At 44.2% G+C, this 22585-nt stretch overlaps 2 protein-coding genes across 6 annotated transcripts in view; one reads left to right on the top strand and one right to left on the bottom strand.

The window, feature by feature from the left end:
* Window positions 1-4003: 4003 nt before the first annotated feature.
* LOC139546324 (lysosome-associated membrane glycoprotein 1-like) lies at window positions 4004-12328 on the bottom strand. The gene is made up of 6 exons (XM_071354592.1): window positions 11961-12328; window positions 8654-8853; window positions 8225-8353; window positions 7885-7951; window positions 7241-7408; window positions 4004-7001 (listed from the first exon to the last, which is right to left on the bottom strand). The coding sequence occupies exons 1-6, from the start codon at window positions 12016-12018 to the stop codon at window positions 6862-6864; spliced, it is 762 nt and encodes a 253-aa protein (XP_071210693.1). The 5' UTR covers window positions 12019-12328; the 3' UTR covers window positions 4004-6861.
* Window positions 11688-22585, top strand: part of LOC139546326 (T-cell surface glycoprotein CD3 zeta chain-like) — a 33066-nt gene continuing 22168 nt past the window's right edge. Inside the window, exons 1-2 of one of the 5 annotated variants that reach the window (XM_071354595.1) lie at window positions 11688-11842; window positions 14314-14397. In XM_071354595.1, coding sequence (XP_071210696.1) covers window positions 11836-11842; window positions 14314-14397 — 91 coding nt within the window. In that variant the 5' untranslated portion in view covers window positions 11688-11835. Of the gene's footprint in view, window positions 11863-14313; window positions 14398-19219; window positions 19752-22585 lie in introns of those variants that run through there. The other 4 variants (XM_071354594.1, XM_071354593.1, XM_071354597.1 and 1 more) reach the window with 4 other exon arrangements.

Genomic DNA, 22585 nt, shown 5'->3' with positions numbered 1-22585 from the left:
TCAGCTTAAATTATCAGGATTAGACTGTTGTGATGTCATTATTCGGTTTTAACCATCAATATTTGCTCCTTTTCTCACTCGCCTCCATGTCACCTGCTCTGCCTGCCCTGTCGGCATCCTCGTGCTCTCTCGCTCCCTCGCTCTGAACGCACCAGAGTGAACATGAAAGAAATATCAGTAAACTAATGACTAGAAAGAATGTTGATACGCATATGGAAGCCAACAGGAGTCTACATTAGGATTAGACTGTTGTGATGTCATTATTTGTAACCAACTAACTACAGGTCATTTGCAATGATGGATGCCATCAATATTTGCACGATCTGACGTCGCCGTATTGGTGTTGTTCCTGATATCAGATCAGTCATCAATATTTGCTCCTTTTCTCCCTCACCTCATGCTCTCCCTGCCCTGTCGGCATCCTCATGCTCTCCCTGTCGGCATCCTCCTGCTCTCCCTCTCCCTGTCGGCATCCTCATGCTCTCCCTCTCCCTGTCGGCATCCTCATGCTCTCCCTCTCCCTGTCGGCATCCTCATGCTCTCCCTGCCCTGTCGGCATCCTCATGCTCTCCCTCTCCCTCTCGACATCCTCATGCCCTCCCTGTCGGCATCCTCATGCCCTCCCTGTCGGCATCCTCATGCTCTCCCTGTCGGCATCCTCATGCTCTCCCTGCCGGCATCCTCATGCTCTCCCTGCCGGCATCCTCATGCTCTTCCTGCCGGCATCCTCATGCTCTTCCTGCCGGCATCCTCATGCTCTCCCTCTCAGAATGGCAATGATTATTATATCAAGAAATATTGATTCATCTCTTGTACTACTTCTATCATCTAACTGGTACTCATTTTCTCACTGCTCTCAACTTACTTTTCTGAGGCCCAAAAAACTGTGTGCACTTTAATCAAACACTAATAATGCTATTTATCATAAGTACAGCTATACAGTATACTATACAAATATGCAATAAATGAAAGCTACTACTGTCTACATAAATTACACATGCAGCGCAACATAAATGATTGACATTTTGTCAGAAAGGCCACGTGAAGTCTGAGTAAACTCAGCAAAAAAAGGAATGTCCCTTTTTCAGGACCGTCTTTCAAAGATGATACGTAAAAATCCAAATAACTTCACAGATCTTCATTGTAAAGGGTTTAAACACTGTTTCCCATGCTTGTTCAATGAACCATTAACAATTAATACACATGCACCTGTGGAACGGTCATTAAGACTAACACCTTCCAGACGGTAGGCAATTAAGGTCACGGTTATGAAAACTTAGGACACTAAAGAGGCCTTTCTACTGACTTTGAAAAACAACAAAAGAAAGATGCCCAGGGTCCCTGCTCATCTGCGTGAACGTGCCTTAGGCATGCTGCAAGGAGGCATGAGGACTGCAGATGTGGCCAGGGCAATACATTGCAATGTCCGTACTGTGAGACGCCTAAGACAGCGCTACAGGGAGAGACGACGGACAGCTGATTGTCCTCGCAGTGGTAGACCACGTGTAACAACACTTGCACAGGATCGGTACATCTGAACATCACACCTGCGGGACAGGTACAGGATGGCAACTGCCTGAGTTACACCAGGAACGCACAATCCCTCCATCAGTGGTCAGACTGTCCGCAATAGGCTGAGAGAGGCTGGAATGAGGGCTTGTAGGCCTATTGTAAGGCAGGTCCTCACCAGACATCACCGGGACCGGCAAAAAGTGCTCTTCACTGATGAGTCACGGTTTTGTCTCACCAGGGGTGATGGTCGGATTCGCGTTTATCGTCAAAGGAATGAGCGTTACACCGAGGCCTGTACTCTGGAGCGGGATCGATTTGGAGGTGGAGGGTCCATCATGGTCTGGGGCGGTCTGTCACAGCATCATCGGACTGAGCTTGTTGTCATTGCAGGCAATCTCAATGCTGTGCGTTACAGGGAAGACATCCTCCTCCCTCATGTGGTACCCTCCTGCAGCCTCATCCTGACATGACAATGCCACCAGCCATACTGCTTGTTCTGTGCGTGATTTCCTGCAAGACAGAAATGTCAGTGTTCTGCCATGGCCAGCGAAGAGCCCGGATCTCAATCCCACTGAGCACATCTGGGAGCAGTTAGATTAGAGGGCGAGGGCTAGGACCATTCCCCCCCCAGAAATTTCCAGGAACTTGCAGGTGCCTTGGTGGAGGAGTTTAAAAGAAAAAAAAAGTTTTTTTTACATGTAAATCACCTTTATTTAACCAGGTAGGCTAGTTGAGAACAAGTCCTCTTTTACAACTGCGACCTGGCCCAGATAAAGCAAAGCAGTGCGACACATACAACACAGAGTTACACATGGAATAAACAAACAGTCAATAATACAGTAGAAAAAGTCTATATACAGTGTGTGCAAATGAGGTAAGATAAGGGAGGTAAGGCAATAAATAGGCCATAGTGGCAAGGTAATTACGATATAGCAATTAAACACTGGAGTGATAGATGTGCAGAAGATGAATGTGCAAGTAGAGATACTGGGGTGCAAAGGAGCTAAATAAATAAATACAGTATGGGGATGAGGTAGTTGGATGGGCTATTTACAGATGGGCTATGTACAGGTGCAATGATCTGTGAGCTGCTCTGACAACTGGTGCTTGAAGTTAGTGAGGGAGATCAAGTCTCCAGCTTCAGTGATCTTTCCAGTTCGTTCCAGTTATTGGCAGCAGAAAACAGGAAGGAAAGACGGCCAAAGGAAAAATTGGCTTTGGGGGTGACCAGTGAAATATACCTGCTGGAGCGCGTGCTGCGGGTGGGTGCTGCTATGTTGACCAGTGAACTGAAATAAGACGGGGCTTTACCTAGCAAAGACTTGTAGATGACCTGGAGCCAGTGGGTTTGGCGACGAGTATGAAGCGAGGGCCAGCCAACGAGAGCGTACAGGTCGCATTGGTGGGTAGTATATGGGGCTTTGGTGACAAAACGGATGGCACTGTGATAGACTGCATCCAATTTGTTGAGTAGAGTGTTGGAGGCTATTTTGTAAAAGACATCGGCGAAGTCAAGGATCGGTAGGATAGTCAGTTTTACGAGGGTATGTTCGGCAGCATGAGTGAAGGATGCTTTGTTGCGATATAGGAAGCCAATTCTAGATTTAATTTTGGATTGGAGATGCTTAATGTGGGTCTGGAAGGAGAGTTCAGTCTAACCAGACACCTAGGTATTTGTAGTTATCCACATATTCTAGGTCAGAACCATCCAGAGTAGTGATGCTGGACGGGTGGGCAGGTGCGGGCAGCGAACAGTTGAAGAGCATGCATTTAGTTTTACTTCCATTTAAGAGCAGTTGGAGGCCACGGAAGGAGAGTTGTATGGCATTGAAGCTCGTCTGGAGGTTAGTTAACACAGTGTCCAAAGAGGGGCCAGAAGTATACAGAATGGTGTCGTCTGCGTAGAGGTGGATCAGAGAATCACCAGCAGCAAGAACGACATCATTGATGTATACAGAGAAGAGTCGGCCCGAGAATTGAACCCTGTGGCACCCCCATAGAGACTGCCAGAGTTCCGGACAACAGGCCCTCCGATTTGACACACTGAACTCTATCAGAGAAGTAGTTGGTGAAGCAGGCGAGGCAGTCATTTGAGACACCAAGGCTGTTGAGTCTGCCGATACGAATGTGGTGATTGACAGAGTTGAAAGCCTTGGCCAGGTCGATGAATACGGATGCACAGTATTGTCTCTTATCAATGGCAGTTACATCGTTTAGGACCTTGAGCGTGGCTGAGGTGCACCCATGACCAGTTCGGAAACCAGATTGCACAGTGGTGAAGGTACGGTGGGATTCGAAATGGTCGGTGATGTTTGTTAACTTGACTCTCGAAGACCTTAGAAATGTGTCCCCCCCAATCTATATTATAATTACAGCCCTGCTTTGTTCTCCAAGCATTGCGATCGGTTCCCAAATACAAGTCCTCTAGAATAGAGCGAAAGGTTTTGGCAAACGCCAGACCGACAAATTAAGACAACACAGAGCTCATTCCTTCAGCTTATATTTTTTATTGACCACTACACTTAAAACAATTAAAACATTCTTAAAGCCATATTAAATCACTACCTATGGATATTAACACTTTTAGAATAGGGGTGGAACAAAAATGCAGTTTCATTACTCCAAATAATGCATCCTCTGATCATTCAACAGGCAAGGCAAAATCTAAGAAAGATGCCAAAGATCTTTATAACTAAACCAAGATAGACCACAGCCATTTATACATCCGGTGAAATATGTCTCATTGTTCTGTGGTAACGCCGTGTAGAGACAAAAGGCTATGACTCAAATGACACCCAACTAAGATATGCACTACATGGGGAATAGGGTGTCATTTGAGACAGATTAGAGTGCGAGTAACTCTAGAACCTTAGCATAGATCCCATCCTTCAGATTAGAGTGTGCAAATCTAGAACATTAGCATAGATCCCAATCTTCTTGTAAATGGGGAGGCACAGATTCCATTTGGCTTAACATTATTTTGGGGTGGAGAAATTATGTCCTCCCTAAAATGGTGCTGTTCTTTTGACAGTAACTCCAACAGAATAATTTAAACTAATATCTGGAATTCTAACTTGAGAAAACCACCTAATAAATGTGACTATTCACTAAAGTGTTCCAAGATACATAGGTGCATTTTGAGTTAGTGTTAGCCATTTGTAAGCACCATAAAATTCAACTGTAACAACCCTCCCCTTAGTGTATCACTGGACGTACCATCAGTACAACCACCCAAGAAGAAAAAAGAAAAAAAATCACCCTGTCTTAAAGCCAATTTATCCTTAGTCAGCAAATGTGATCGGAGGCTTCGTATGGAGGGTGTGAACCAATTGTGGGGCCTTGAGGCATGCAGAGGCCAAATCAAGCTCCGTACCACATGACCATGCCTCTCAATTGTAACAATGCGGAGGGCTCCGTATAGCATCACTTCCTTAACAGCTCTGCTTTGCTCCATGGAGCACAACAAGTACGAATGCCCTGACTTCTGCAGAGGCCGTATCACCGTAAATGCTGCACAGCCAATGCAGATGTCGGATTGACCATGAAGCGCCGTTTAATAAATGTAACTATAAACGGTGGTATGCAGACCTCAACTGCTTCACCATCAAATTACCTTCACCCTTGTTCCTCAACCCAGTCCAAGAGGAACCCAAGAAGGTGCACAAAAATGGCCAACTAGGGGACCCCTAAGAGATGGATTAAGAAACACCATTCTCAAAACTGCCGCTGGTACCCAGCTAAGCCCCTGACCACAGATCTAGGATCAGATTTCCCAGCCCCAAGTCATAGCCTTAACCATTAGGTGAAAGCAAAAATATCTGACCCTCGAACTTGGGTTAGGGGGCGACTCCCATCAACTCCATATTATATTCAGAGTTAAAACTTCATTATGTTTAATGATGTTGAAAACCTTAAGCAACAAGTTTGGTTGGAGCAGCCAGCGACAGTCATAATATTCCCTTTACACAGGAGTAACAACGGCCTCCTATTATGATGTGACTGACAAAATGGCCACCAACCAAAACAGAGAAGTAGCCATTAAACGGCAGCAGCAATGGTTGTACACAAACAATCCCTCAGAATTCCTGTCAAACACCAGTAAAATGTAAGCATGATATGAGACCCTAGGCTACAAATAGCAGAGTGTGGATTATTATTCAGCATATGGTTATATGAGAACTCCACCCCACCCCCCGCCATGTTGAGTGATGGTGTCTCAAGTAGAGGTCTTCACAGGTCCAAAAAGCTGGACCTGGCCCAAAAAGCTGGACCTGGCCCAAAATGGACCTGGGCTTTCCCTACTCTAACCCGATGTATAAATAAATGTTTTGAATTTTTTTGTCAGAGATGCATTCCCGAACGGACCCAGAGACAGCTAGACCCGTTCCGTATAGACCTGGTCAGATCCAGACCCGGTCCGATCAGAGTGAGGGAAGCAACAGAAAATATCTATTTTTAAAGCTACTTTAACTGGAGCCGCTCCAGCAGGTGGGGGAGGGGCCGTACTGTGAGCGAGAGATGAGACAGCAACCAACCAAGCCGACTCGTGCTATAGTAGATTAATAGCTGCCATAGCTAAATTATTTATCAAAAATGATTACGTAGTACCAAGCTAGCTAATATTAGCGAGCTAGACTAACTGAGGCTGCAGTGCATACGCTTTCTCATCCTACACTTACGCCATTGTCGTTGTAGCCCATCCTTCTCCTTTAAACTTTTAATTATATATCAAATAACTTTTGCCACACAGGAAGGCTCTATGACTAGCCTATTGTGGCTTTGATAACTTATGATTGGCCAACAACAACAAACGCCACTCTCGTGAAACGCAAGAGCAGCAGCATAAATTACTAAATTTCTCTCTACTGTAGCAGTTGGATCTGTACGGGGTCTTCCAGACAAGTAAATTAAAGTTACATGTAGGCCTACCCGTGGTAATCAGTTCAGATTCAACTCGTGACATTATTTCGAATTCTGGATCAGGTCTCGGGTACAGGTGGATCCGTGAAAACGAAACACTCTTGACAGTAGAGCTTATGTAAATACAAATCACTCAGCAGATTCCCACTTTTCTTTTCATTTCATACAAAGGAGCAGTTCAGTCCTGAAAGCGCATATCAACCCCATGGATACCCAACATGGGGCTAGTGAGAGAGTTCAGAGGGGAGGATGGGGCAGCAAGGATTCTAAGATGAGACCAACTGAATGGGGATAAGGAAGTTCAGTTTAAGGGTCGCAGTGAGGTTCAGTCAATCCAGGTGATGTTAGTAGCTGGAGGGTGAGATGGGGCGGAATTGCGCTCTCTGGCTATTGGGGGGGGGGGGGGGGGTCAGTTGACAGGAAGTGATTTTAGATGGTCTGATAGCCAGCGTGGCTCCTCTTCCTGCCGATGAGGTAGGCCACGAGAACGACGAGGACCAGGCCAGCTAGCGCAGCGCCCACGATGATGGGGATCAACATGTTATCCTCATCCAGCTGACACTCCTCCGCTGGAGAGGGAGAGACAGAGGCAGTGAGAGAGGGGGAATTATAGAGACCGAAGAGCAGGCGAGGGAAAGTGGAGAAAAACAAGACAAAATAATTATAATAAATAGTGATGGAATGATAATCACCAGAATCTATTATTCCAATCTCAGAAATGTGGATAACAATCCTCTCCTGAAACATTGAATGGTAACCCACAGTCCCATACTGAAATAGTACCACATGAAGTGGTAACCCACAGTACCTGCTCCAAACTGGTCCCCGGTGATGCCAAAGGGCTGCACCTGCAGCTGGAAGGTGTTGAGAGAGAAGTTGACAGTCACAGCCAGAGTCTGCTCCTCACGACACATGTAACTACGCCCCAGGGTACCACGCATGTAGTCCAGACTACTGTTACTGGCTGAGAATGGCACTGGAGGGACGACAGGGAGAGTGAGAGATAATGGTGGGAAGGAGAGAGGTTATGGGTGGGGTAAGAAAGGGAAGATCGAGGGAAAGGGGGATACAGTCAGTTGTTCAGCTGAATGCAGTCAGCTGAAATATGTCTTCCGCATTTAAGCCAACCCCTCTGAATGAGGTGCGGGGGCTGCCTTAATATCGACATCCATGTTATCGGCGCCCGGGGAACAGTGGGTTAACTGACTTGCTCAGGGGCAGAACCACAGATTTTTACCTTGTCAGCTCGGGGGGAGGTAATGGTTGGGATGTGAAACAGGATAAAGGATGGAAAAAGATGTTACAGTAATGACGGGGATGGAAGAGTGTGGCAAAGGAGGATTATAGGGGTTTCAACACTGAAGATTGGGGTTGTAAGAGGATAGACAGTAGATTAATTATATGCATGTACTATTCACTAGATGATCTAGTGATTGTTGGATCCAGACTCACCACGCATGTCCGGCCAGGCTGCCGACAGAGTCACTCCACTGAGGTGGTACTTACTGGACGTGGCATTCTGCAGACACAAGAGAACCAGTGACCCCACAGTATCTACGCCACACACATGACTGGAACAATAGTTCACGAGTGCCTGTCCTCAGCTTGTTCATGAGGCTCCATCTTGTGGCAGTCAGGTGTTAGTGCCAAAAGCCTTAACCACTACTATTACAGAAGAAAACCTTACTGCATGTACTAATGGATGCAAGAAGAAATAAAGAGCGAGAGAGAGCACTAAGTGGCAGACACAGAAAAGTAAAGAGAAACAAAAAGGTCAAACGAGAGTTCTGACCAGGGAGAAGACGAGGGTGAGGTTGGTTGTCTTCTCGTCAGCCTTCAGCAGTAGGGTGGCGCTGTCCGAGTCACATGACCCTGAGCTCTTAGTCACGTTGGGCTGCAGGTTCACCACGTCCAGCACAGTCTGCACACGCAGGACAACAAGACACAGGGCAGTGTGTGGACATGTTTAACTATAATTGTAGAGACCAGAAGTCTCTACAAGAATAGTGAACAAACATTTGACCAACTGGGGACATTTTGCCAGTCCCCACAAAGGAAAAATGGCTATTCCTAAGGGGTTTAGAGTTAAAGGTTCAGTTTAGGGGTTAAGAAAAATAGGATTTTGAATGGGAATTAATTGTGTCCCCCCACAAGGTTGGTAAAACAAGACTGTGTGAGAGGTGCTGGGCTTCAAAGTATGTGCAAGTCTGTGTGTGTGTACCTTATTGAGAGAGGCAGAGCTGAAGCTGACATTGAGCTGCAGTCCCATGCGGGCCATCAGACAGACGGTCCCATTGCTGTTGGTTACAGTGTAGTTGCCTCTCTCGGGCCGACCCGGGGGTGCAGGAGGCGGAGACGTGGTTTGAGAGGCAGCCGTGGGCGGGGCATCGGTGGCAGCAAAGCTCTGATGCAACGTGACCGCTGTAATGACATAACAAGACAACCACAGTTGGATAGACAGACACAGCACTGCTCGATCCTCAGCTGGCGGCTGGTAAAGTCTTCTCAATAGTCTTTAAGAGACCTCCTCTCCTCACCTCCTTTCCTGTATCTGCACAGATGTGAAAGAAGAAGTTGACAAGCAACCTCCGTATGCATTCAGCACCATAATGTTGCTTTCACCCATCATGTGGGTTAGATAAGATAAGTGCAGATAAAGGAGAAGAGCTGGAGCAGATGAGCCATTTGAGACTATAGCGATGCAACCACTGAGTAGGTCAGTAACTTGAGTAATGTTGTGGCCAATTCCTTTTATATGGTGGCAGACTGGATTGTGCCAACAAAAAAAATTTTTTTTTTAAACTGCTGATTCCATTGATGTGGCAGTCCACATACATTCCAAAAGCTTTAGTGGGTCACACCACAAAAGAACCATTGGAATGAAGCAGGTCTGCTACTTGGCTCATTTCTACAATATTAGTCGCACGTGGCTTCTGAGGAGACGTCACTACAAATGTCAATTACATCGTCTTCAGCTGATATGTCTTACCCGTCTGTGCAGATTAAAAATACTAGTGAGTGCCTTGCTTTGACGAAACAACGGTGGTAGGCCTGATCAACGACAGCGATGAGACAGCCTACAAGGAGGTCAGACACTTGGCAGTGTGGTGCCAGGACAACAACCTCTCCCTCAAAGTTAGAAAAACCAAGGAGCTGATCGTGAACTACAGGTGAAAGAGGGGACAGCACGCCCATCCACGGGGCTGTAGTGGAGCGGGTCGAGAGCTTCCTTGGCATCCACATCACTAAGAACTTAGCATGCTCCACACACACACAGTCTTAAAGAGAGCATGACGGCGTCTTTTCCCTCAGGAAAGAGCAAGCATTTCATGATAAAGTCTACACCCGTAGTATTTGGCGCATGTGACATACAATTTGATTTGGATCCAAAGTGTATGAATATGAGGAAACCTGAAATGTCAAATATTCAGCAACTCTGAGGACAATTGAAGTTGATAATATATCTTCATGTTCAAACCACGGCGTTTTAACAGCCTTCATCAGGGTTTGTCACACACTCAGTTCCCCTGTATCATTGATCTGTTCACACCTCCTGGTCGCTCTTATCTGTTTGACTATCACTTTCCCTGATATCTTGACATTTAGGCCCAGTTTGTCCTACAAAGAGAATATTACAAAGACAGGCTGTGCAAATGTGATCGATATGTAATAGCTTGCCTTGGCCTAGCCCAAAGGCCGGCAGATGGTGCTACGGAGTCACTTCATCTTACCATCCAAAGGGAATCCATGCAACTGGCTATACACTCGTTTCCCTTCAAATCAAATGTTTTTGGTCACATACACAGCAGATGTTATTGCGGGTGTAGTAAAATGCTTGTGGACCGGTTCGTGCATAACACATTCTTCATTCAGGCTGCAAAGCCGTCGATTTCCTCCTTAACTTGATTCAATGGCAAGAAGGTGGGTGGGATATGCATACTTTCTTATGAAACACCATTTTCCACCACTACGATATGGTGGCTAATACTACTTCCTGACATTGTATACAGTGTTCAGACCAAGGGTAACCTAACGTAGAAAGTGTCAAATAAACACCTGAGCGAGTTCCCACAGACGGTTTATCAGAAAAGGTAGCTAAGTTGTTGGCAACTCCGCTAACAGCAGACAGATATCCTAAACAATTGACGCATCAATTCCTTTTCAATTTAAGCTTTTATTTAAAATTCTCACTACAAAAAGAATGCTCCGTTGATGGGGTATTCAAGTCAGATCGGTGCAGACTTTGCCCTACGGAAACAGAATCAATAGAGGATCCCTTCTGGTACTGTCCATCGGTGGCTTGTTTTTGGAGTCAGGTCCAGTAATGGTTATTATGCCATATTATCAGGGTCAGTTACACCTGCAAATTGTATTACTGGGGGAGTTGAAGGACCACAGGCAGTCAATAGGAAATATCATTGTGCTCTTGGGTAAAATGTTTATCTTCTGAGGCAATTTCGGCAGAAGTGTTGCAGATGGGGAGGTTCAAGTCCCTCGTGAAACACCATGGGAGAATGGAGGGATGTATTGGGAGAGGACATGGTAGAATTATGTTTTATTGGGAAAGATGAGTTGATCTGTGGAAGTCTGAAGGGTAGAATTGATGAGTGTTGGAATAATTATATACACAAATGTACAGTGTAAAATGTTTGAAGTCCTCCAAATCAGAGGTGAGGGTGGGTGCAGGATCATTGTGTGTCGCTATTTATGTTTTGGTTTCAAGCGGTGTGCTGGTCCTGGTAGTTATGGATGCACTTGCTTCCATGCCCACCCAGGCATCAGGCAGGGCTTGGTTTTTCCCACCCTTGGAAAATACCTTCGACTAATCTAACATGGTGGTGAAAAGGGTGTTCCATAAAGAGAACAGGCATACTTTCATTTTCACCTTCGACATTAAATCAAGTTGAGGAATTCAACGCATTCGCAGCCTGGATGGAAAATGTTTTATGTATGAACCCATCAATGGGGGATACGACTGTATAGCCAGCTGCATGGATTCCCTTTGTACGGTAAAATGAAACGACTCAATAGCACCATCTGCTGGCCTTTGGTTAAGCCTTGAGCTACTCAGTACGTGACCACCAGCTTCTAACCCAAAGCTAAAAAGGTTACTTGCCAAGAAACAAGCAGAGAGTGTAAACAAAACAAATGAGTGCAATGTCATCAATAAATGGAAAAAAACATAGCCCGTTGTTTTTTTTAACACTAGGCACAGCGCTTTTGATATCACGTGAAGGTCCCATTGCACAACAGCCCACCTGCACCTCTTGACCTACCGATCGAGCTGTCAGCCAGCCACTAAGCAAGAAAAACAACTCGGTCTGGTCTCGCATCGATCTGTAATACATAATCTAAGGCAGAAATGCAAGTCATCTGGAAAACGTAGAACCATGTTTAACCATCATGCAAGGTAAATAACCATCATGCAAGGTAAAAATAGGTTGAATACCGAATTATGGTGTATGAGCTACTATTTCTATATGTATGGTGTTGCATTTACTGCGTCCATCCAGCATCAACATACTCACCTAAAAGCGCGATGAATGCAATGGACAAAGGTTGCTTGCGGCTATGTTGTTGTGTCATATTTCTGTTAAGTTGTTTGCCAAGGCAAGGGGCGAATCACAACAACATGCACACGGTCCAGCGATAGGAACGAAGGACAGTAAGCGAGCTTTACTAGCAACAACGCAAGCTCACGGCTCGTACTCTCTCTGCTGCCGCAAGCTAGAATCCTCACGAAACAAATCTTCGGAAATGTGCCCTTTTCCTTCAGAGTTCTTTTCTCATTTTGGTTTAGTTGGTGCTGATTAAATTGGTCTTCGTTGAGTGTCTGGATCGTCACATACCACGAATGACTTCTGCACCAGGAAGAAGTGACAACGGTCATGTGATCAAGAGTTTAAGTACCGCCCAGAATAATCACATGAGTGGGGATTCGTTGACTTTGAACAGCTGTGGGGCTACAGATACCAGCACATTACCATTAATTATAAACTGGGTGGTTCGAGCACTGAATACCGATTGGCTGACAGCCATACCCGTATACCACGGGTATGGCAAAACATTTATTTTTACTGCTCTAATTACGTTGGTAACCAGTTTATAATAGAAATCAGGCACCTCGGGGGTTTGTGGTATATCGCATAGGCGGAAATCCCAGGGGCGACGGGGGGGACACGACCCAATATATCACTGTAAACATAACTATGTAATTTCAATAATATTAATAATACGCAATGAAAGCACTTATGCTGATTATAGGCACTTAATAGCGCGTTTTTAAGTTTCAAAAGATTGCGACCCCGCCCTTTTCCTCACAGTGGTTTCATCCACTGCCAGTTCCTTAGCTGGCAAGGTAAAAGACCGTATCTACTGTGTGAAAGGCACTCAATACACGTAACTGACGTGAGGTTTATCTAATCAATTGGCCATAGCAATGTTTTTTTTATTTTTATGTTGGCCGGGTTCACACACACACACACTAGCTGAATTTGCAGAGCTAGCAAGCAAACTAAAGCAAACATTAACCATCAAGCTAGCTAGTACCTATTCCATTTATGTGGTGTCGTCAAAGATGTAATCTTTGCTATCGTCAGTTTATTCCAAGATCAGCATGCAGCTGGAGTGCTTCAAAGTCCCTGTGATAAGGTTAGCGATAAACTGAAGTCCAAACTGAACAGAACTACACTCTTCTACCATTGTCTTAAATATATTTAATGGTCTCGTTGCAAAAGCTAAATTGTCGCTAGTGAGCTTTTTTATTTAAATTTTATTTCACCTTTATTTAACCAGGTAGCAAAGATTATAGCAAACACCACAGAAACGGAATTGGTGCTCGCTAGCTTTGCAAATTCAGCTATTGTTGGGAAGCCAGCCAATATGAAACCAACTATATTAAAATGACGAAAGGTGTGAACGCTGCGTGTAACAAATCCGGTATCAGGATAAATAAAAGCAAGGTCTGCTAACTTTCTTTAATTATGTTTAATTAACGCAAACAATAAATGGCAAATGCAATTTTTGTATATACGGGTTCGCTGTATCACCGCGCAGGTTAAAACAGGGAACTGTGGAATGTACTCAAATACCAGTTCTTATACTATGACAGCTTTAGTTCCAACTCGTCCGTTGGCCTATCATAGTAGAGGCTGAGCGCGGTTTAAACTTTGCTCAGCCTATGCTGGCACTCGGACTTGTCCAAGTCCCTTAGTGCTCTCCTCTGTCCGCATCTGGTTGTTGGGTAGATTAGATTAGTCTTGTGTCTCCCCCGATTCTACACTCAAACAGTCCCTTATTTGGTATTGTCCAGTGCCCTGACCTCCCTGGTTGGCCTAGAGATATGCACCTCTCCAGATTGACCACAGCTTTTATGGCCTGTCACTATGTTGGTCAGTCTTTACACACCTACACACACACACATCTGTATTGTTCGTGTGTGTGTGTAACAAAACAATATTCATCTTCAAACAATATGCTAGCGGGCTATAGTGCATAAACATAAATCCTAACAAAGGTTGCAGCATATGTTGTGTAAATGGTGAACTCATACAGCTGTCAACTCTTGTCACTGCAATCCGTTTCACATTTGCTAGCTACCTTTTAGATCGAAGCCCATATAGAATGATAGAAGATAAGATGATAGAAGCCCATCTCCTACTGTAAATAACCTACATACTGTGTGTGTGTGTGTGTGTGTGTGTGTAGCCAGCCAGCCAGGTAGAAAAATGGCAGAAAAAAGACGGACATCAGAGTATTTTTCAGTACACCAAAACGCAAAGTAAGAACCCTAGTAACCTAATATCTCAAAGACTAGTTGATAAAATGTTCATAAGAAAGAAGTGAAATGCTAATGGAAATGTTTCACAATGATGTCATTAGGCAGAGCAGGCAACAGATGGCACACAGACAGCAGAGTTGGGGACAGATGGGCAGGGACAGACTGGCAGAGACAGGGAGTCTCAGGTAAGTTTGTTGAGTCTTTGTTTGGCAACATTATGAAAGGTTCTCAATTTTTTAAAGTTGTAAAATAGGGACATGATTGGAAAATGCCATGGATACCCCCACTCTCAACTTAAACTGGTGACTGAACTAAGATTTGTTAGTGAATTATTACCCAGGGCGAAAATCTGATATCAACTTTGGAGGGGACAATTACATGAAATTTTCTACAACGTAGGCTATGTGTTACAGCACTACTTTTGGTGTCCCCCTCAGGAATTGCTCTTGAGAAAATTTCATGTAATTGTCCCCTCCAAAGTTGATATCAGATTTTCGCCCCTGGGTATATGGCTAATATACCATGGCTAAGGGCTGTATCCAGGCACTCCGCGTTGCGTCGTTAATAAGAACATCCCTTAGCCGTGGTATATTGGCCATATACCACACCCCTTTGTGCCTTATTGCTTAACTGTTTACAGACAGATTATTTCACTTATAATTCACTGTATCACAATTCCAGTGGGTCAAAAGTTTACATACACTAAGTTGACTGTGCCTTTAAACAGCTTGGAAAATTCCAGAAAATTATTTTGAGATTACATTACATTGAGATTATAGGGCTGGCTTTAGAAGCTTCTGATAGGCTAATTGACATCCTTTGAGTCAATTGGAGGTGTACCTGTGGATGTATTTCAAGGCCTACCTTCAAACGCAGTGCCTCTTTGCTTGACATCATGGGAAAATCAAAAGAAATCAGCCAAGACCTCAGAAAACAAATTGTAGACCTCCACAAGTCTGGTTCATCCTTGTGAGCAATTTCCAAATGCCTGAAGGTATCACGTTCATCTGTACAAACAGTAGTACGCAAGTATGAACACAATGTGACCACGCAGCCGTCATACCGCTCATGAAGGAGATGCGTTCTGTCTCCTAGAGATGAACGTACTTTGATGCGAAAAGTGCAAATCAATCCCAGAACAACAGCAAAGGATCTTGTGAAGATGCTGGAGGAAACAGGTACAAAAGTATCTCTATCCACAATAAAACGAGTCCTATATCGACATAACCCGAAAGGCCGCTCAGCAAGGAAGAAGCCACTGCTCCAAAACCACCATAAAAAAGCCAGACTACTGTTTGCAACTGCACATGGGGACAAAGATTGTACTTTTTGGAGAAATGTCCTCTGGTCTCATGAAATAAAATAGAACTGTTTGGCCATAATAACCATCGTTATGTTTGGAAGAAAAAGGGGGAGGCTTGCAAGCCGAAGAACACCATCCCAACCCTGAAACACGGGGGTGGCAGCATCATGTTGAGGTGGGGGCTTTGCTGCAGGAGGGACTGGTGCACTTCACAAAATAGATGGTATCATGAAGGAGGTAAATTATGTGGATATATTGAAGCAACATCTCAAGACATCAGTCAGGAAGTTAAAGCTTGGTTGCAAATGGGTCTTCCAAATGGACAATGACCCCAAGCATACTTCCAAAGAGAATTGATGGGCAGAACTGAAAAAGAATGTGCGAGCAAGGAGGCCTACAAACCTAACTCAGTTACACCAGCTCTGTCAGGAGGAATGGGCCAAAATTCACCCAACTTATTGTGGGAAGCTTGTGGAAGGCTACCCAAAACGTTTGACCCAAGTTAAACAATTTAAAGGCAATGCTACCAAATACTAATTGAGTGTATGTAAACTTCTGACCCACTGGGAATGTGATGAAAGAAATAAAATCTGAAATAAATCATTCTCTCTACTATTATTCTGACATTTCACATTCTTAAAGTAAAGTGGTGATCCTAACTGACCTAAGACAGGGAATTGTTACTAGGATTAAATGTCAGGAATTGTGAAAAACTGAGTTTAATTGTATTTGGCTAAGGTGTATGTAAACGTCCGACTTCAACTGTGTATGTATATATATATTAATATATATACACTGCTCAAAAAAGTAAAGGGAACACTTAAACAACACAATGTAACTCCAAGTCAATCACACTTCTGTGAAATCAAACTGTCCACTTAGGAAGCAACACTGATTGACAATAAATTTCACATGTTGTTGTGCAAATGGAATAGACAAACGGTGGACATTATAGGCAATTAGCAAGACACCCCCAATAAAGGAGTGGTTCTGCAGGTGGTGACCACAGACCACTTCTCAGTTCCTATGCTTCCTGGCTGATGTTTTGGTCACTTTTGAATGCTGGCGGTGCTTTCACTCTAGTGGTAGCATGAGACGGAGTCTACAACCCACACAAGTGGCTCAGGTAGTGCAGCTCATCCAGGATGGCACATCAATGCGAGCTGTGGCAAGAAGGTTTGCTGTGTCTGTCAGCGTAGTGTCCAGAGCATGGAGGCGCTACCAGGAGACAGGCCAGTACATCAGGAGACGTGGAGGAGGCCGTAGGAGGGCAACAACCCAGCAGCAGGACCGCTACCTCCGCCTTTGTGCAAGGAGGAGCACTGCCAGAGCCCTGCAAAATGACCTCCAGCAGGCCACAAATGTGCATGTGTCTGCTCAAACGGTCAGAAACAGACTCCATGAGGGTGGTATGAGAGCCCGACGTCCACAGGTGGGGGTAGTGCTTACAGCCCAACACCGTGCAGGACGTTTGGCATTTGCCAGAGAACACCAAGATTGGCAAATTCGCCACTGGCGCCCTGTGCTCTTCACAGATGAAAGCAGGTTCACACGCACATGTGACAGACGTGACAGAGTCTGGAGACGCCGTGGAGAACGTTCTGCTGCCTGCAACATCCTCCAGCATGACCGTTTTGGCGGTGGGTCAGTCATGGTGTGGGGTGGCATTTCTTTGGGGGGCCGCACAGCCCTCCATGTGCTCGCCAGAGGTAGCCTGACTGCCATTAGGTACCGAGATGAGATCCTCAGACCCCTTGTCAGACCATATGCTGGTGCGGTTGGCTCTGGGTTCCTCCTAATGCAAGACAATGCTAGACCTCATGTGGCTGGAGTGTGTCAGCAGTTCCTGCAAGAGGAAGGCATTGATGCTATGGACTGGCCCGCCCGTTCCCCAGACCTGAATCCAATTGAGCACATCTGGGACATCATGTCTCGCTCCATCCACCAACGCCACGTTGCACCACAGACTGTCCAGGAGTTGGCGGATGCTTTAGTCTAGGTCTGGGAGGAGATCCCTCAGGAGACCATCCGCCACCTCATCAGGAGCATGCCCAGGCGTTGTAGGGAGGTCATACAGGCACGTGGAGGCCACACAGACTACTGAGCCTCATTTTGACTTGTTCTAAGGACATTACATCAAAGTTGGATCAGCCTGTAGTGTGGTTTTCCACTTTAATTTTGAGTGTGACTCCAAATCCAGACCTCCATGGGTTGATAAATTTGATTTACATTGATCATTTTTGTGTGATTTTGTTGTCAGCACATTCAACTATGTAAAGAAAAAAGTATTTAATAAGAATATTTCATTCATTCAGATCTAGGATGTGTTATTTTAGTGTTCCCTTTATTTTTTTGAGCAGTGTATATTAAGATAACAGCGGTGGAGTTACAGTAAAGTTGGATACAATGTTGCACTGAAGATTACAAGTGGCACATTCTGTATTTGGTCGAGGAGGTAGCCTCGTTGTAATAACAATGATACAGTTTTTTCGATATACAAAAAGTAAAGAACAAATAACATCTTATTCGTTTTGAAAGCAGGTGTATGCCCAGGTCTACTTCATCTCTCTCTCTCTCTCTCTCTCTCTCTCTCTCTCTCTCTCTCTCTCTCTCTCTCTCTCTCTCTCTCTCTCTCTCTCTCTCTCTCTCTCTCTCTCTCTCTCTCTCTCTCTCTTTCTCTCTCTTCTCTCTCTCTCTCTTCTCTTTCTCTCTCTTCTCTCTCTCTCTTTCTCTTCTCTCTCTCTCTCTCTCTTCACTATCATCATGTCACATTTGAAGAGCATTTTCCCTCATCATTCAGACCAGTAGCAATCCACCATAATCAGATGATGCCAGGGGGCATTTCACACAGGGATGTCAAAAGGCTTTTTCGTCCCCATGCTATTTACCCCCTCCTTCACCTTAATTAAGCCTATTGACGAGTCCACAAACCTCCATTTTGGTCAATAATATTTAAAAACAGGGATGAGGAAATACTCCGGTCATACAAAGGATAGGATAGCTTGGCTTACCAGAGTCCAAGGTCAAGATGACGTTGTCTTGTGGTAATGGGGCATTTCACAAGGGCATCATTACACCACAGCCACCATAACATATAGGCAACTTGGAAACTGAGAAATGTCAGACTTGGAAACTCATTGTAGAAAGATGAACTCCAGATGAGATGCATTTAACTACTAAGATAATGTCACCTGTTGATGTCAATGGTACACCCTAGAGAGTTCCAAGTTATTCTGAACCATAGCTTTGAAACGTGATGATAATTTGAGTATACTTGCTCACTGTCCACAATACTGGAGCTGGCACTTTGCCGTGGTGGGGGAGATTACGCCTCTTTCTGACGTGACCTGTGGGCTGTAACAACATGAGCCAAATCTAGGCTCCTGCAGGTCTAACCATCAGGTTGTGCCAATAAGCACAGTAATGCTTACCGTCTTCTTTACTATTGCTGGAGGAAGCATACCATTTCTTTAGAAAATGACTCATGACACCGTAAAAGAGCAGAGACCATGGCCTTTGTAATTTATCTTCTCTGATTTTAGATTCATAGACAGTCTGTTGTTAAAGCATGACAACTGTAACAAATGGAGAGACAGCCTAGTGAACCTACACTCTGGATAAACAAATCCTAAGAGATAAGGGGATAGATACATTTACATTTTAGTCTTTTATTAGACTCTCTTATCCAGAGCAACTTACAGGCGCAATTAGGGTTAAGTGCCTTGCTCAAGAGCACAGACAGATTTTTCCACCTAGTTGGCTTCATGATTCAAACCAGCAACCTTTCAGTTATTGGCTCAACGCTCTTAACCGCTAGGCTACCTGTCAGAGAATGATGGTTTGAGCAAGGAAGTGACACTGAGATAAAGAGACGGGAAAACCGAGAAAGACAAAGACAAGTAGATATGCTTAGGAAGGAAGAGGATGCTTAGAGAGATGGAGAGAATGACGGAAAGAGAGAGAGGGGGCAGAGATATTTGTGTCAGTGCAGCCACTTCCTGTCATCAGCGATAGAGAGAGAGAGAGAGTGTGCAAGAGAGCGAAAGAGAGAGGGAGGGAGGGCTAGAAAGAGATTAACCAAGAGAGCCCTCTAGAGCCACCGCCATCATTCACCCCAGGACAGAAAGAGAGAGATCATCACTTGTTTCCTCGGAGGGAAAGAGAGGAAAAAAGGGAGAATGACTGCTCCATGGAGGACAGGTGTTGTGGTGATGCTGAAGCTTGTGTCTTCTGCAGGTAAGTACCAATCCAGCTGTACCATGGGAGTCACGTGCTAGCCATGGTGGAATGGACAGAAATGGCGATACCATCAAAACGGAGGTGTTTGACCTGAATTTAGTGTCAGGGTTAAGGTTAGGGCAATGTTTCGTTAAAGTTCGTTAAAGTGTCTGTTTGGTTAGAAAGTTTTGACTTCTGTACTTTTTAGTGTGGCCAGATAGTACGTTTCCTGTACTACAGTGCATTATTTTCTGTCCAACGCCCTAGATTTTTACTCTCCCACCATCACCGCCTTCACCTCGTTTCCGACCCAGAGCACAGGCGGCTGGTGGCACCTTAATTTGGGAGGACGGGCACATAGTAATGACTGGAACGGAATAAATAGAATCAGTGGTGTGTGTTTGTTCATGGATGCCAAGGGAAGCCAGGCTACCCCAAAAAGTATTTAAATTCACAAGAGGCTGAATGTATCTCACCAGAGAAGGCATCCGAGCGAGCAAAACAGCGCCCCTCTGTCTCTGTATGTGTAGGCCATATATCTGATGCTGTCTGGTCTAAAATATTATGACATCGTTGCCGCCCGTATCATTGAGGGCAAGGGAAGACAGTGAGCATTTGGCCTCCCTTGATAAAAAAAAAAGCTCAACTGTGAATGATCCTGGTGCACCAAAAAAAGTGTCACGGGAAGCCCGTTTGGATTTGTCTTCACTCCAATCACATCGCATCAAGAGCATACGTCACTAACAGAAACTCATGTTGTGTTGTTGTTCTCCAGTAGTTAGCTAGCTAGCTAAAATTGTCCCTTTCCTAAATTAGCCATGGATGGAGATAGGGATTTGGACTTGTGGTTTTACTTAATTCTCCTTACTGGCCAATGGTTATAATGGCACGAACCAAGATAGAGTGAGAGGAGATGCTGTGTACAATTCAGGGCTGTCTCTTCAGACGATACAATTTTCCCTCACACCTTTTTCCTGGCTTAGCTTCCCCAGTGATTTTACCCCACACCACTACTGAATGGAATGGTATCAAACACATCAAATGCACAGTTTCCATGGTTTCCAAGTGTTCGATACCATTCCATTCACTCCACTTCATCCATTATTATGAGCCGTTCTCCCATCACCAACCTCCCGTGACCCAGAGGCGCTCTGCCCTGGGTATGAAAAGTGTCCTCTCTCCCTGGCAATCTGTAAAATAGAGCTATTTTTGTAACCCTTCCCCTGTTTTTCTGGCTTCGGTAAAAAATGTCAGAAGTTAGCAGATTCATTAAATTCAAAACAACTATCATTTTGACCACTAAACCAAAGAGTTTGACAAAAATATATTGGATTAAAACTTCCCTCTACTTCTCTGCTTGTCAAATGCGGAGAAGGTTTATTTAGTATGGAACTTACGTTACAGCAGTTATACTAAATGCACTACCATGCGTTTTTTAAACTTTCACAAACAACTGCCGTTTTGACCCCTTTCCCAACATTTTACAGAAAACAATGTTTTCTATATAAAATCTACCCCTACTCTTCTGCTTTTCAAGCAACAAGTCGGATTTCAAATCGGGTCTACCAATCTGTAACTAGAGCTATTTTTGTAACCCTTCGCCTGTTTTCTGGCTTCGGTAAAAAATGTCAGAAGTTAGCAGATTCATTAAATTCAAAACAACTTTCACAAACAACTGCCGTTTTGACCCCTTTCCCAACATTTTACAGAAAACAATGTTTTCTATATAAAATCTACCCCTACTCTTCTGCTTTTCAAGCAACAAGTCGGATTTCAAATCGGGTCTACCAATCTGTAACTAGAGCTATTTTTGTAACCCTTCGCCTGTTTTTCTGGCTTCGGTAAAAAATGTCAGAAGTTAGCAGATTCATTAAATTCAAAACAACTTTCACAAACAACTGCCGTTTTGACCCCTTTCCCAACATTTTACAGAAAACAATGTTTTCTATATAAAATCTACCCCTACTCTTCTGCTTGTCAAGCAACAAGTCGGATTTCAAATCGGGTCTACCAATCTGTAACTAGAGCTATTTTTGTAACCCTTCGCCTGTTTTTCTGGCTTCGGTAAAAAATGTCAGAAGTTAGCAGATTCATTCAATTCAAAACAACTTTCACAAACAACTGCCGTTTTGACCCCTTTCCCAACATTTTACAGAAAACAATGTTTTCTATATAAAATCTACCCCTACTCTTCTGCTTTTCAAGCAACAAGTCGGATTTCAAATCGGGTCTACCAATCTGTAACTAGAGCTATTTTTGTAACCCTTCGCCTGTTTTTCTGGCTTCGGTAAAAAATGTCAGAAGTTAGCAGATTCATTAAATTCAAAACAACTTTCACAAACAACTGCCGTTTTGACCCCTTTCCCAACATTTTACAGAAAACAATGTTTTCTATATAAAATATACCCCTACTCTTCTGCTTTTCAAGCAACAAGTTAGATTTCAAATCGGGTCTACCAATCTGTAACTAGAGCTATTTTTGTAACCCTTCGCTTGTTTTTCTGGCTTCGGTAAAAAATGTCAGAAGTTAGCAGATTCAATAAATTCAAAACAACTTTCACAAACAACTGCCGTTTTGACCCCTTTCCCAACATTTTACAGAAAACAATGTTTTCTATATAAAATCTACCCCTACTCTTCTGCTTTTCAAGCAACAAGTCGGATTTCAAATCGGGTCTACCAATCTGTAACTAGAGCTATTTTTGTAACCCTTCGCCTGTTTTTCTGGCTTCGGTAAAAAATGTCAGAAGTTAGCAGATTCATTGAATTCAAAACAACTTTCACAAACAACTGCCGTTTTGACCCCTTTCCCAACATTTTACAGAAAACAATGTTTTCTATATAAAATCTAC

The sequence above is a fragment of the Salvelinus alpinus genome, chromosome 20 (genome assembly GCF_045679555.1).
Source record: "Salvelinus alpinus chromosome 20, SLU_Salpinus.1, whole genome shotgun sequence".
NCBI lineage: Eukaryota > Metazoa > Chordata > Actinopteri > Salmoniformes > Salmonidae > Salvelinus > Salvelinus alpinus.
This window is presented reverse-complemented; position numbering and strand designations above follow the sequence as displayed.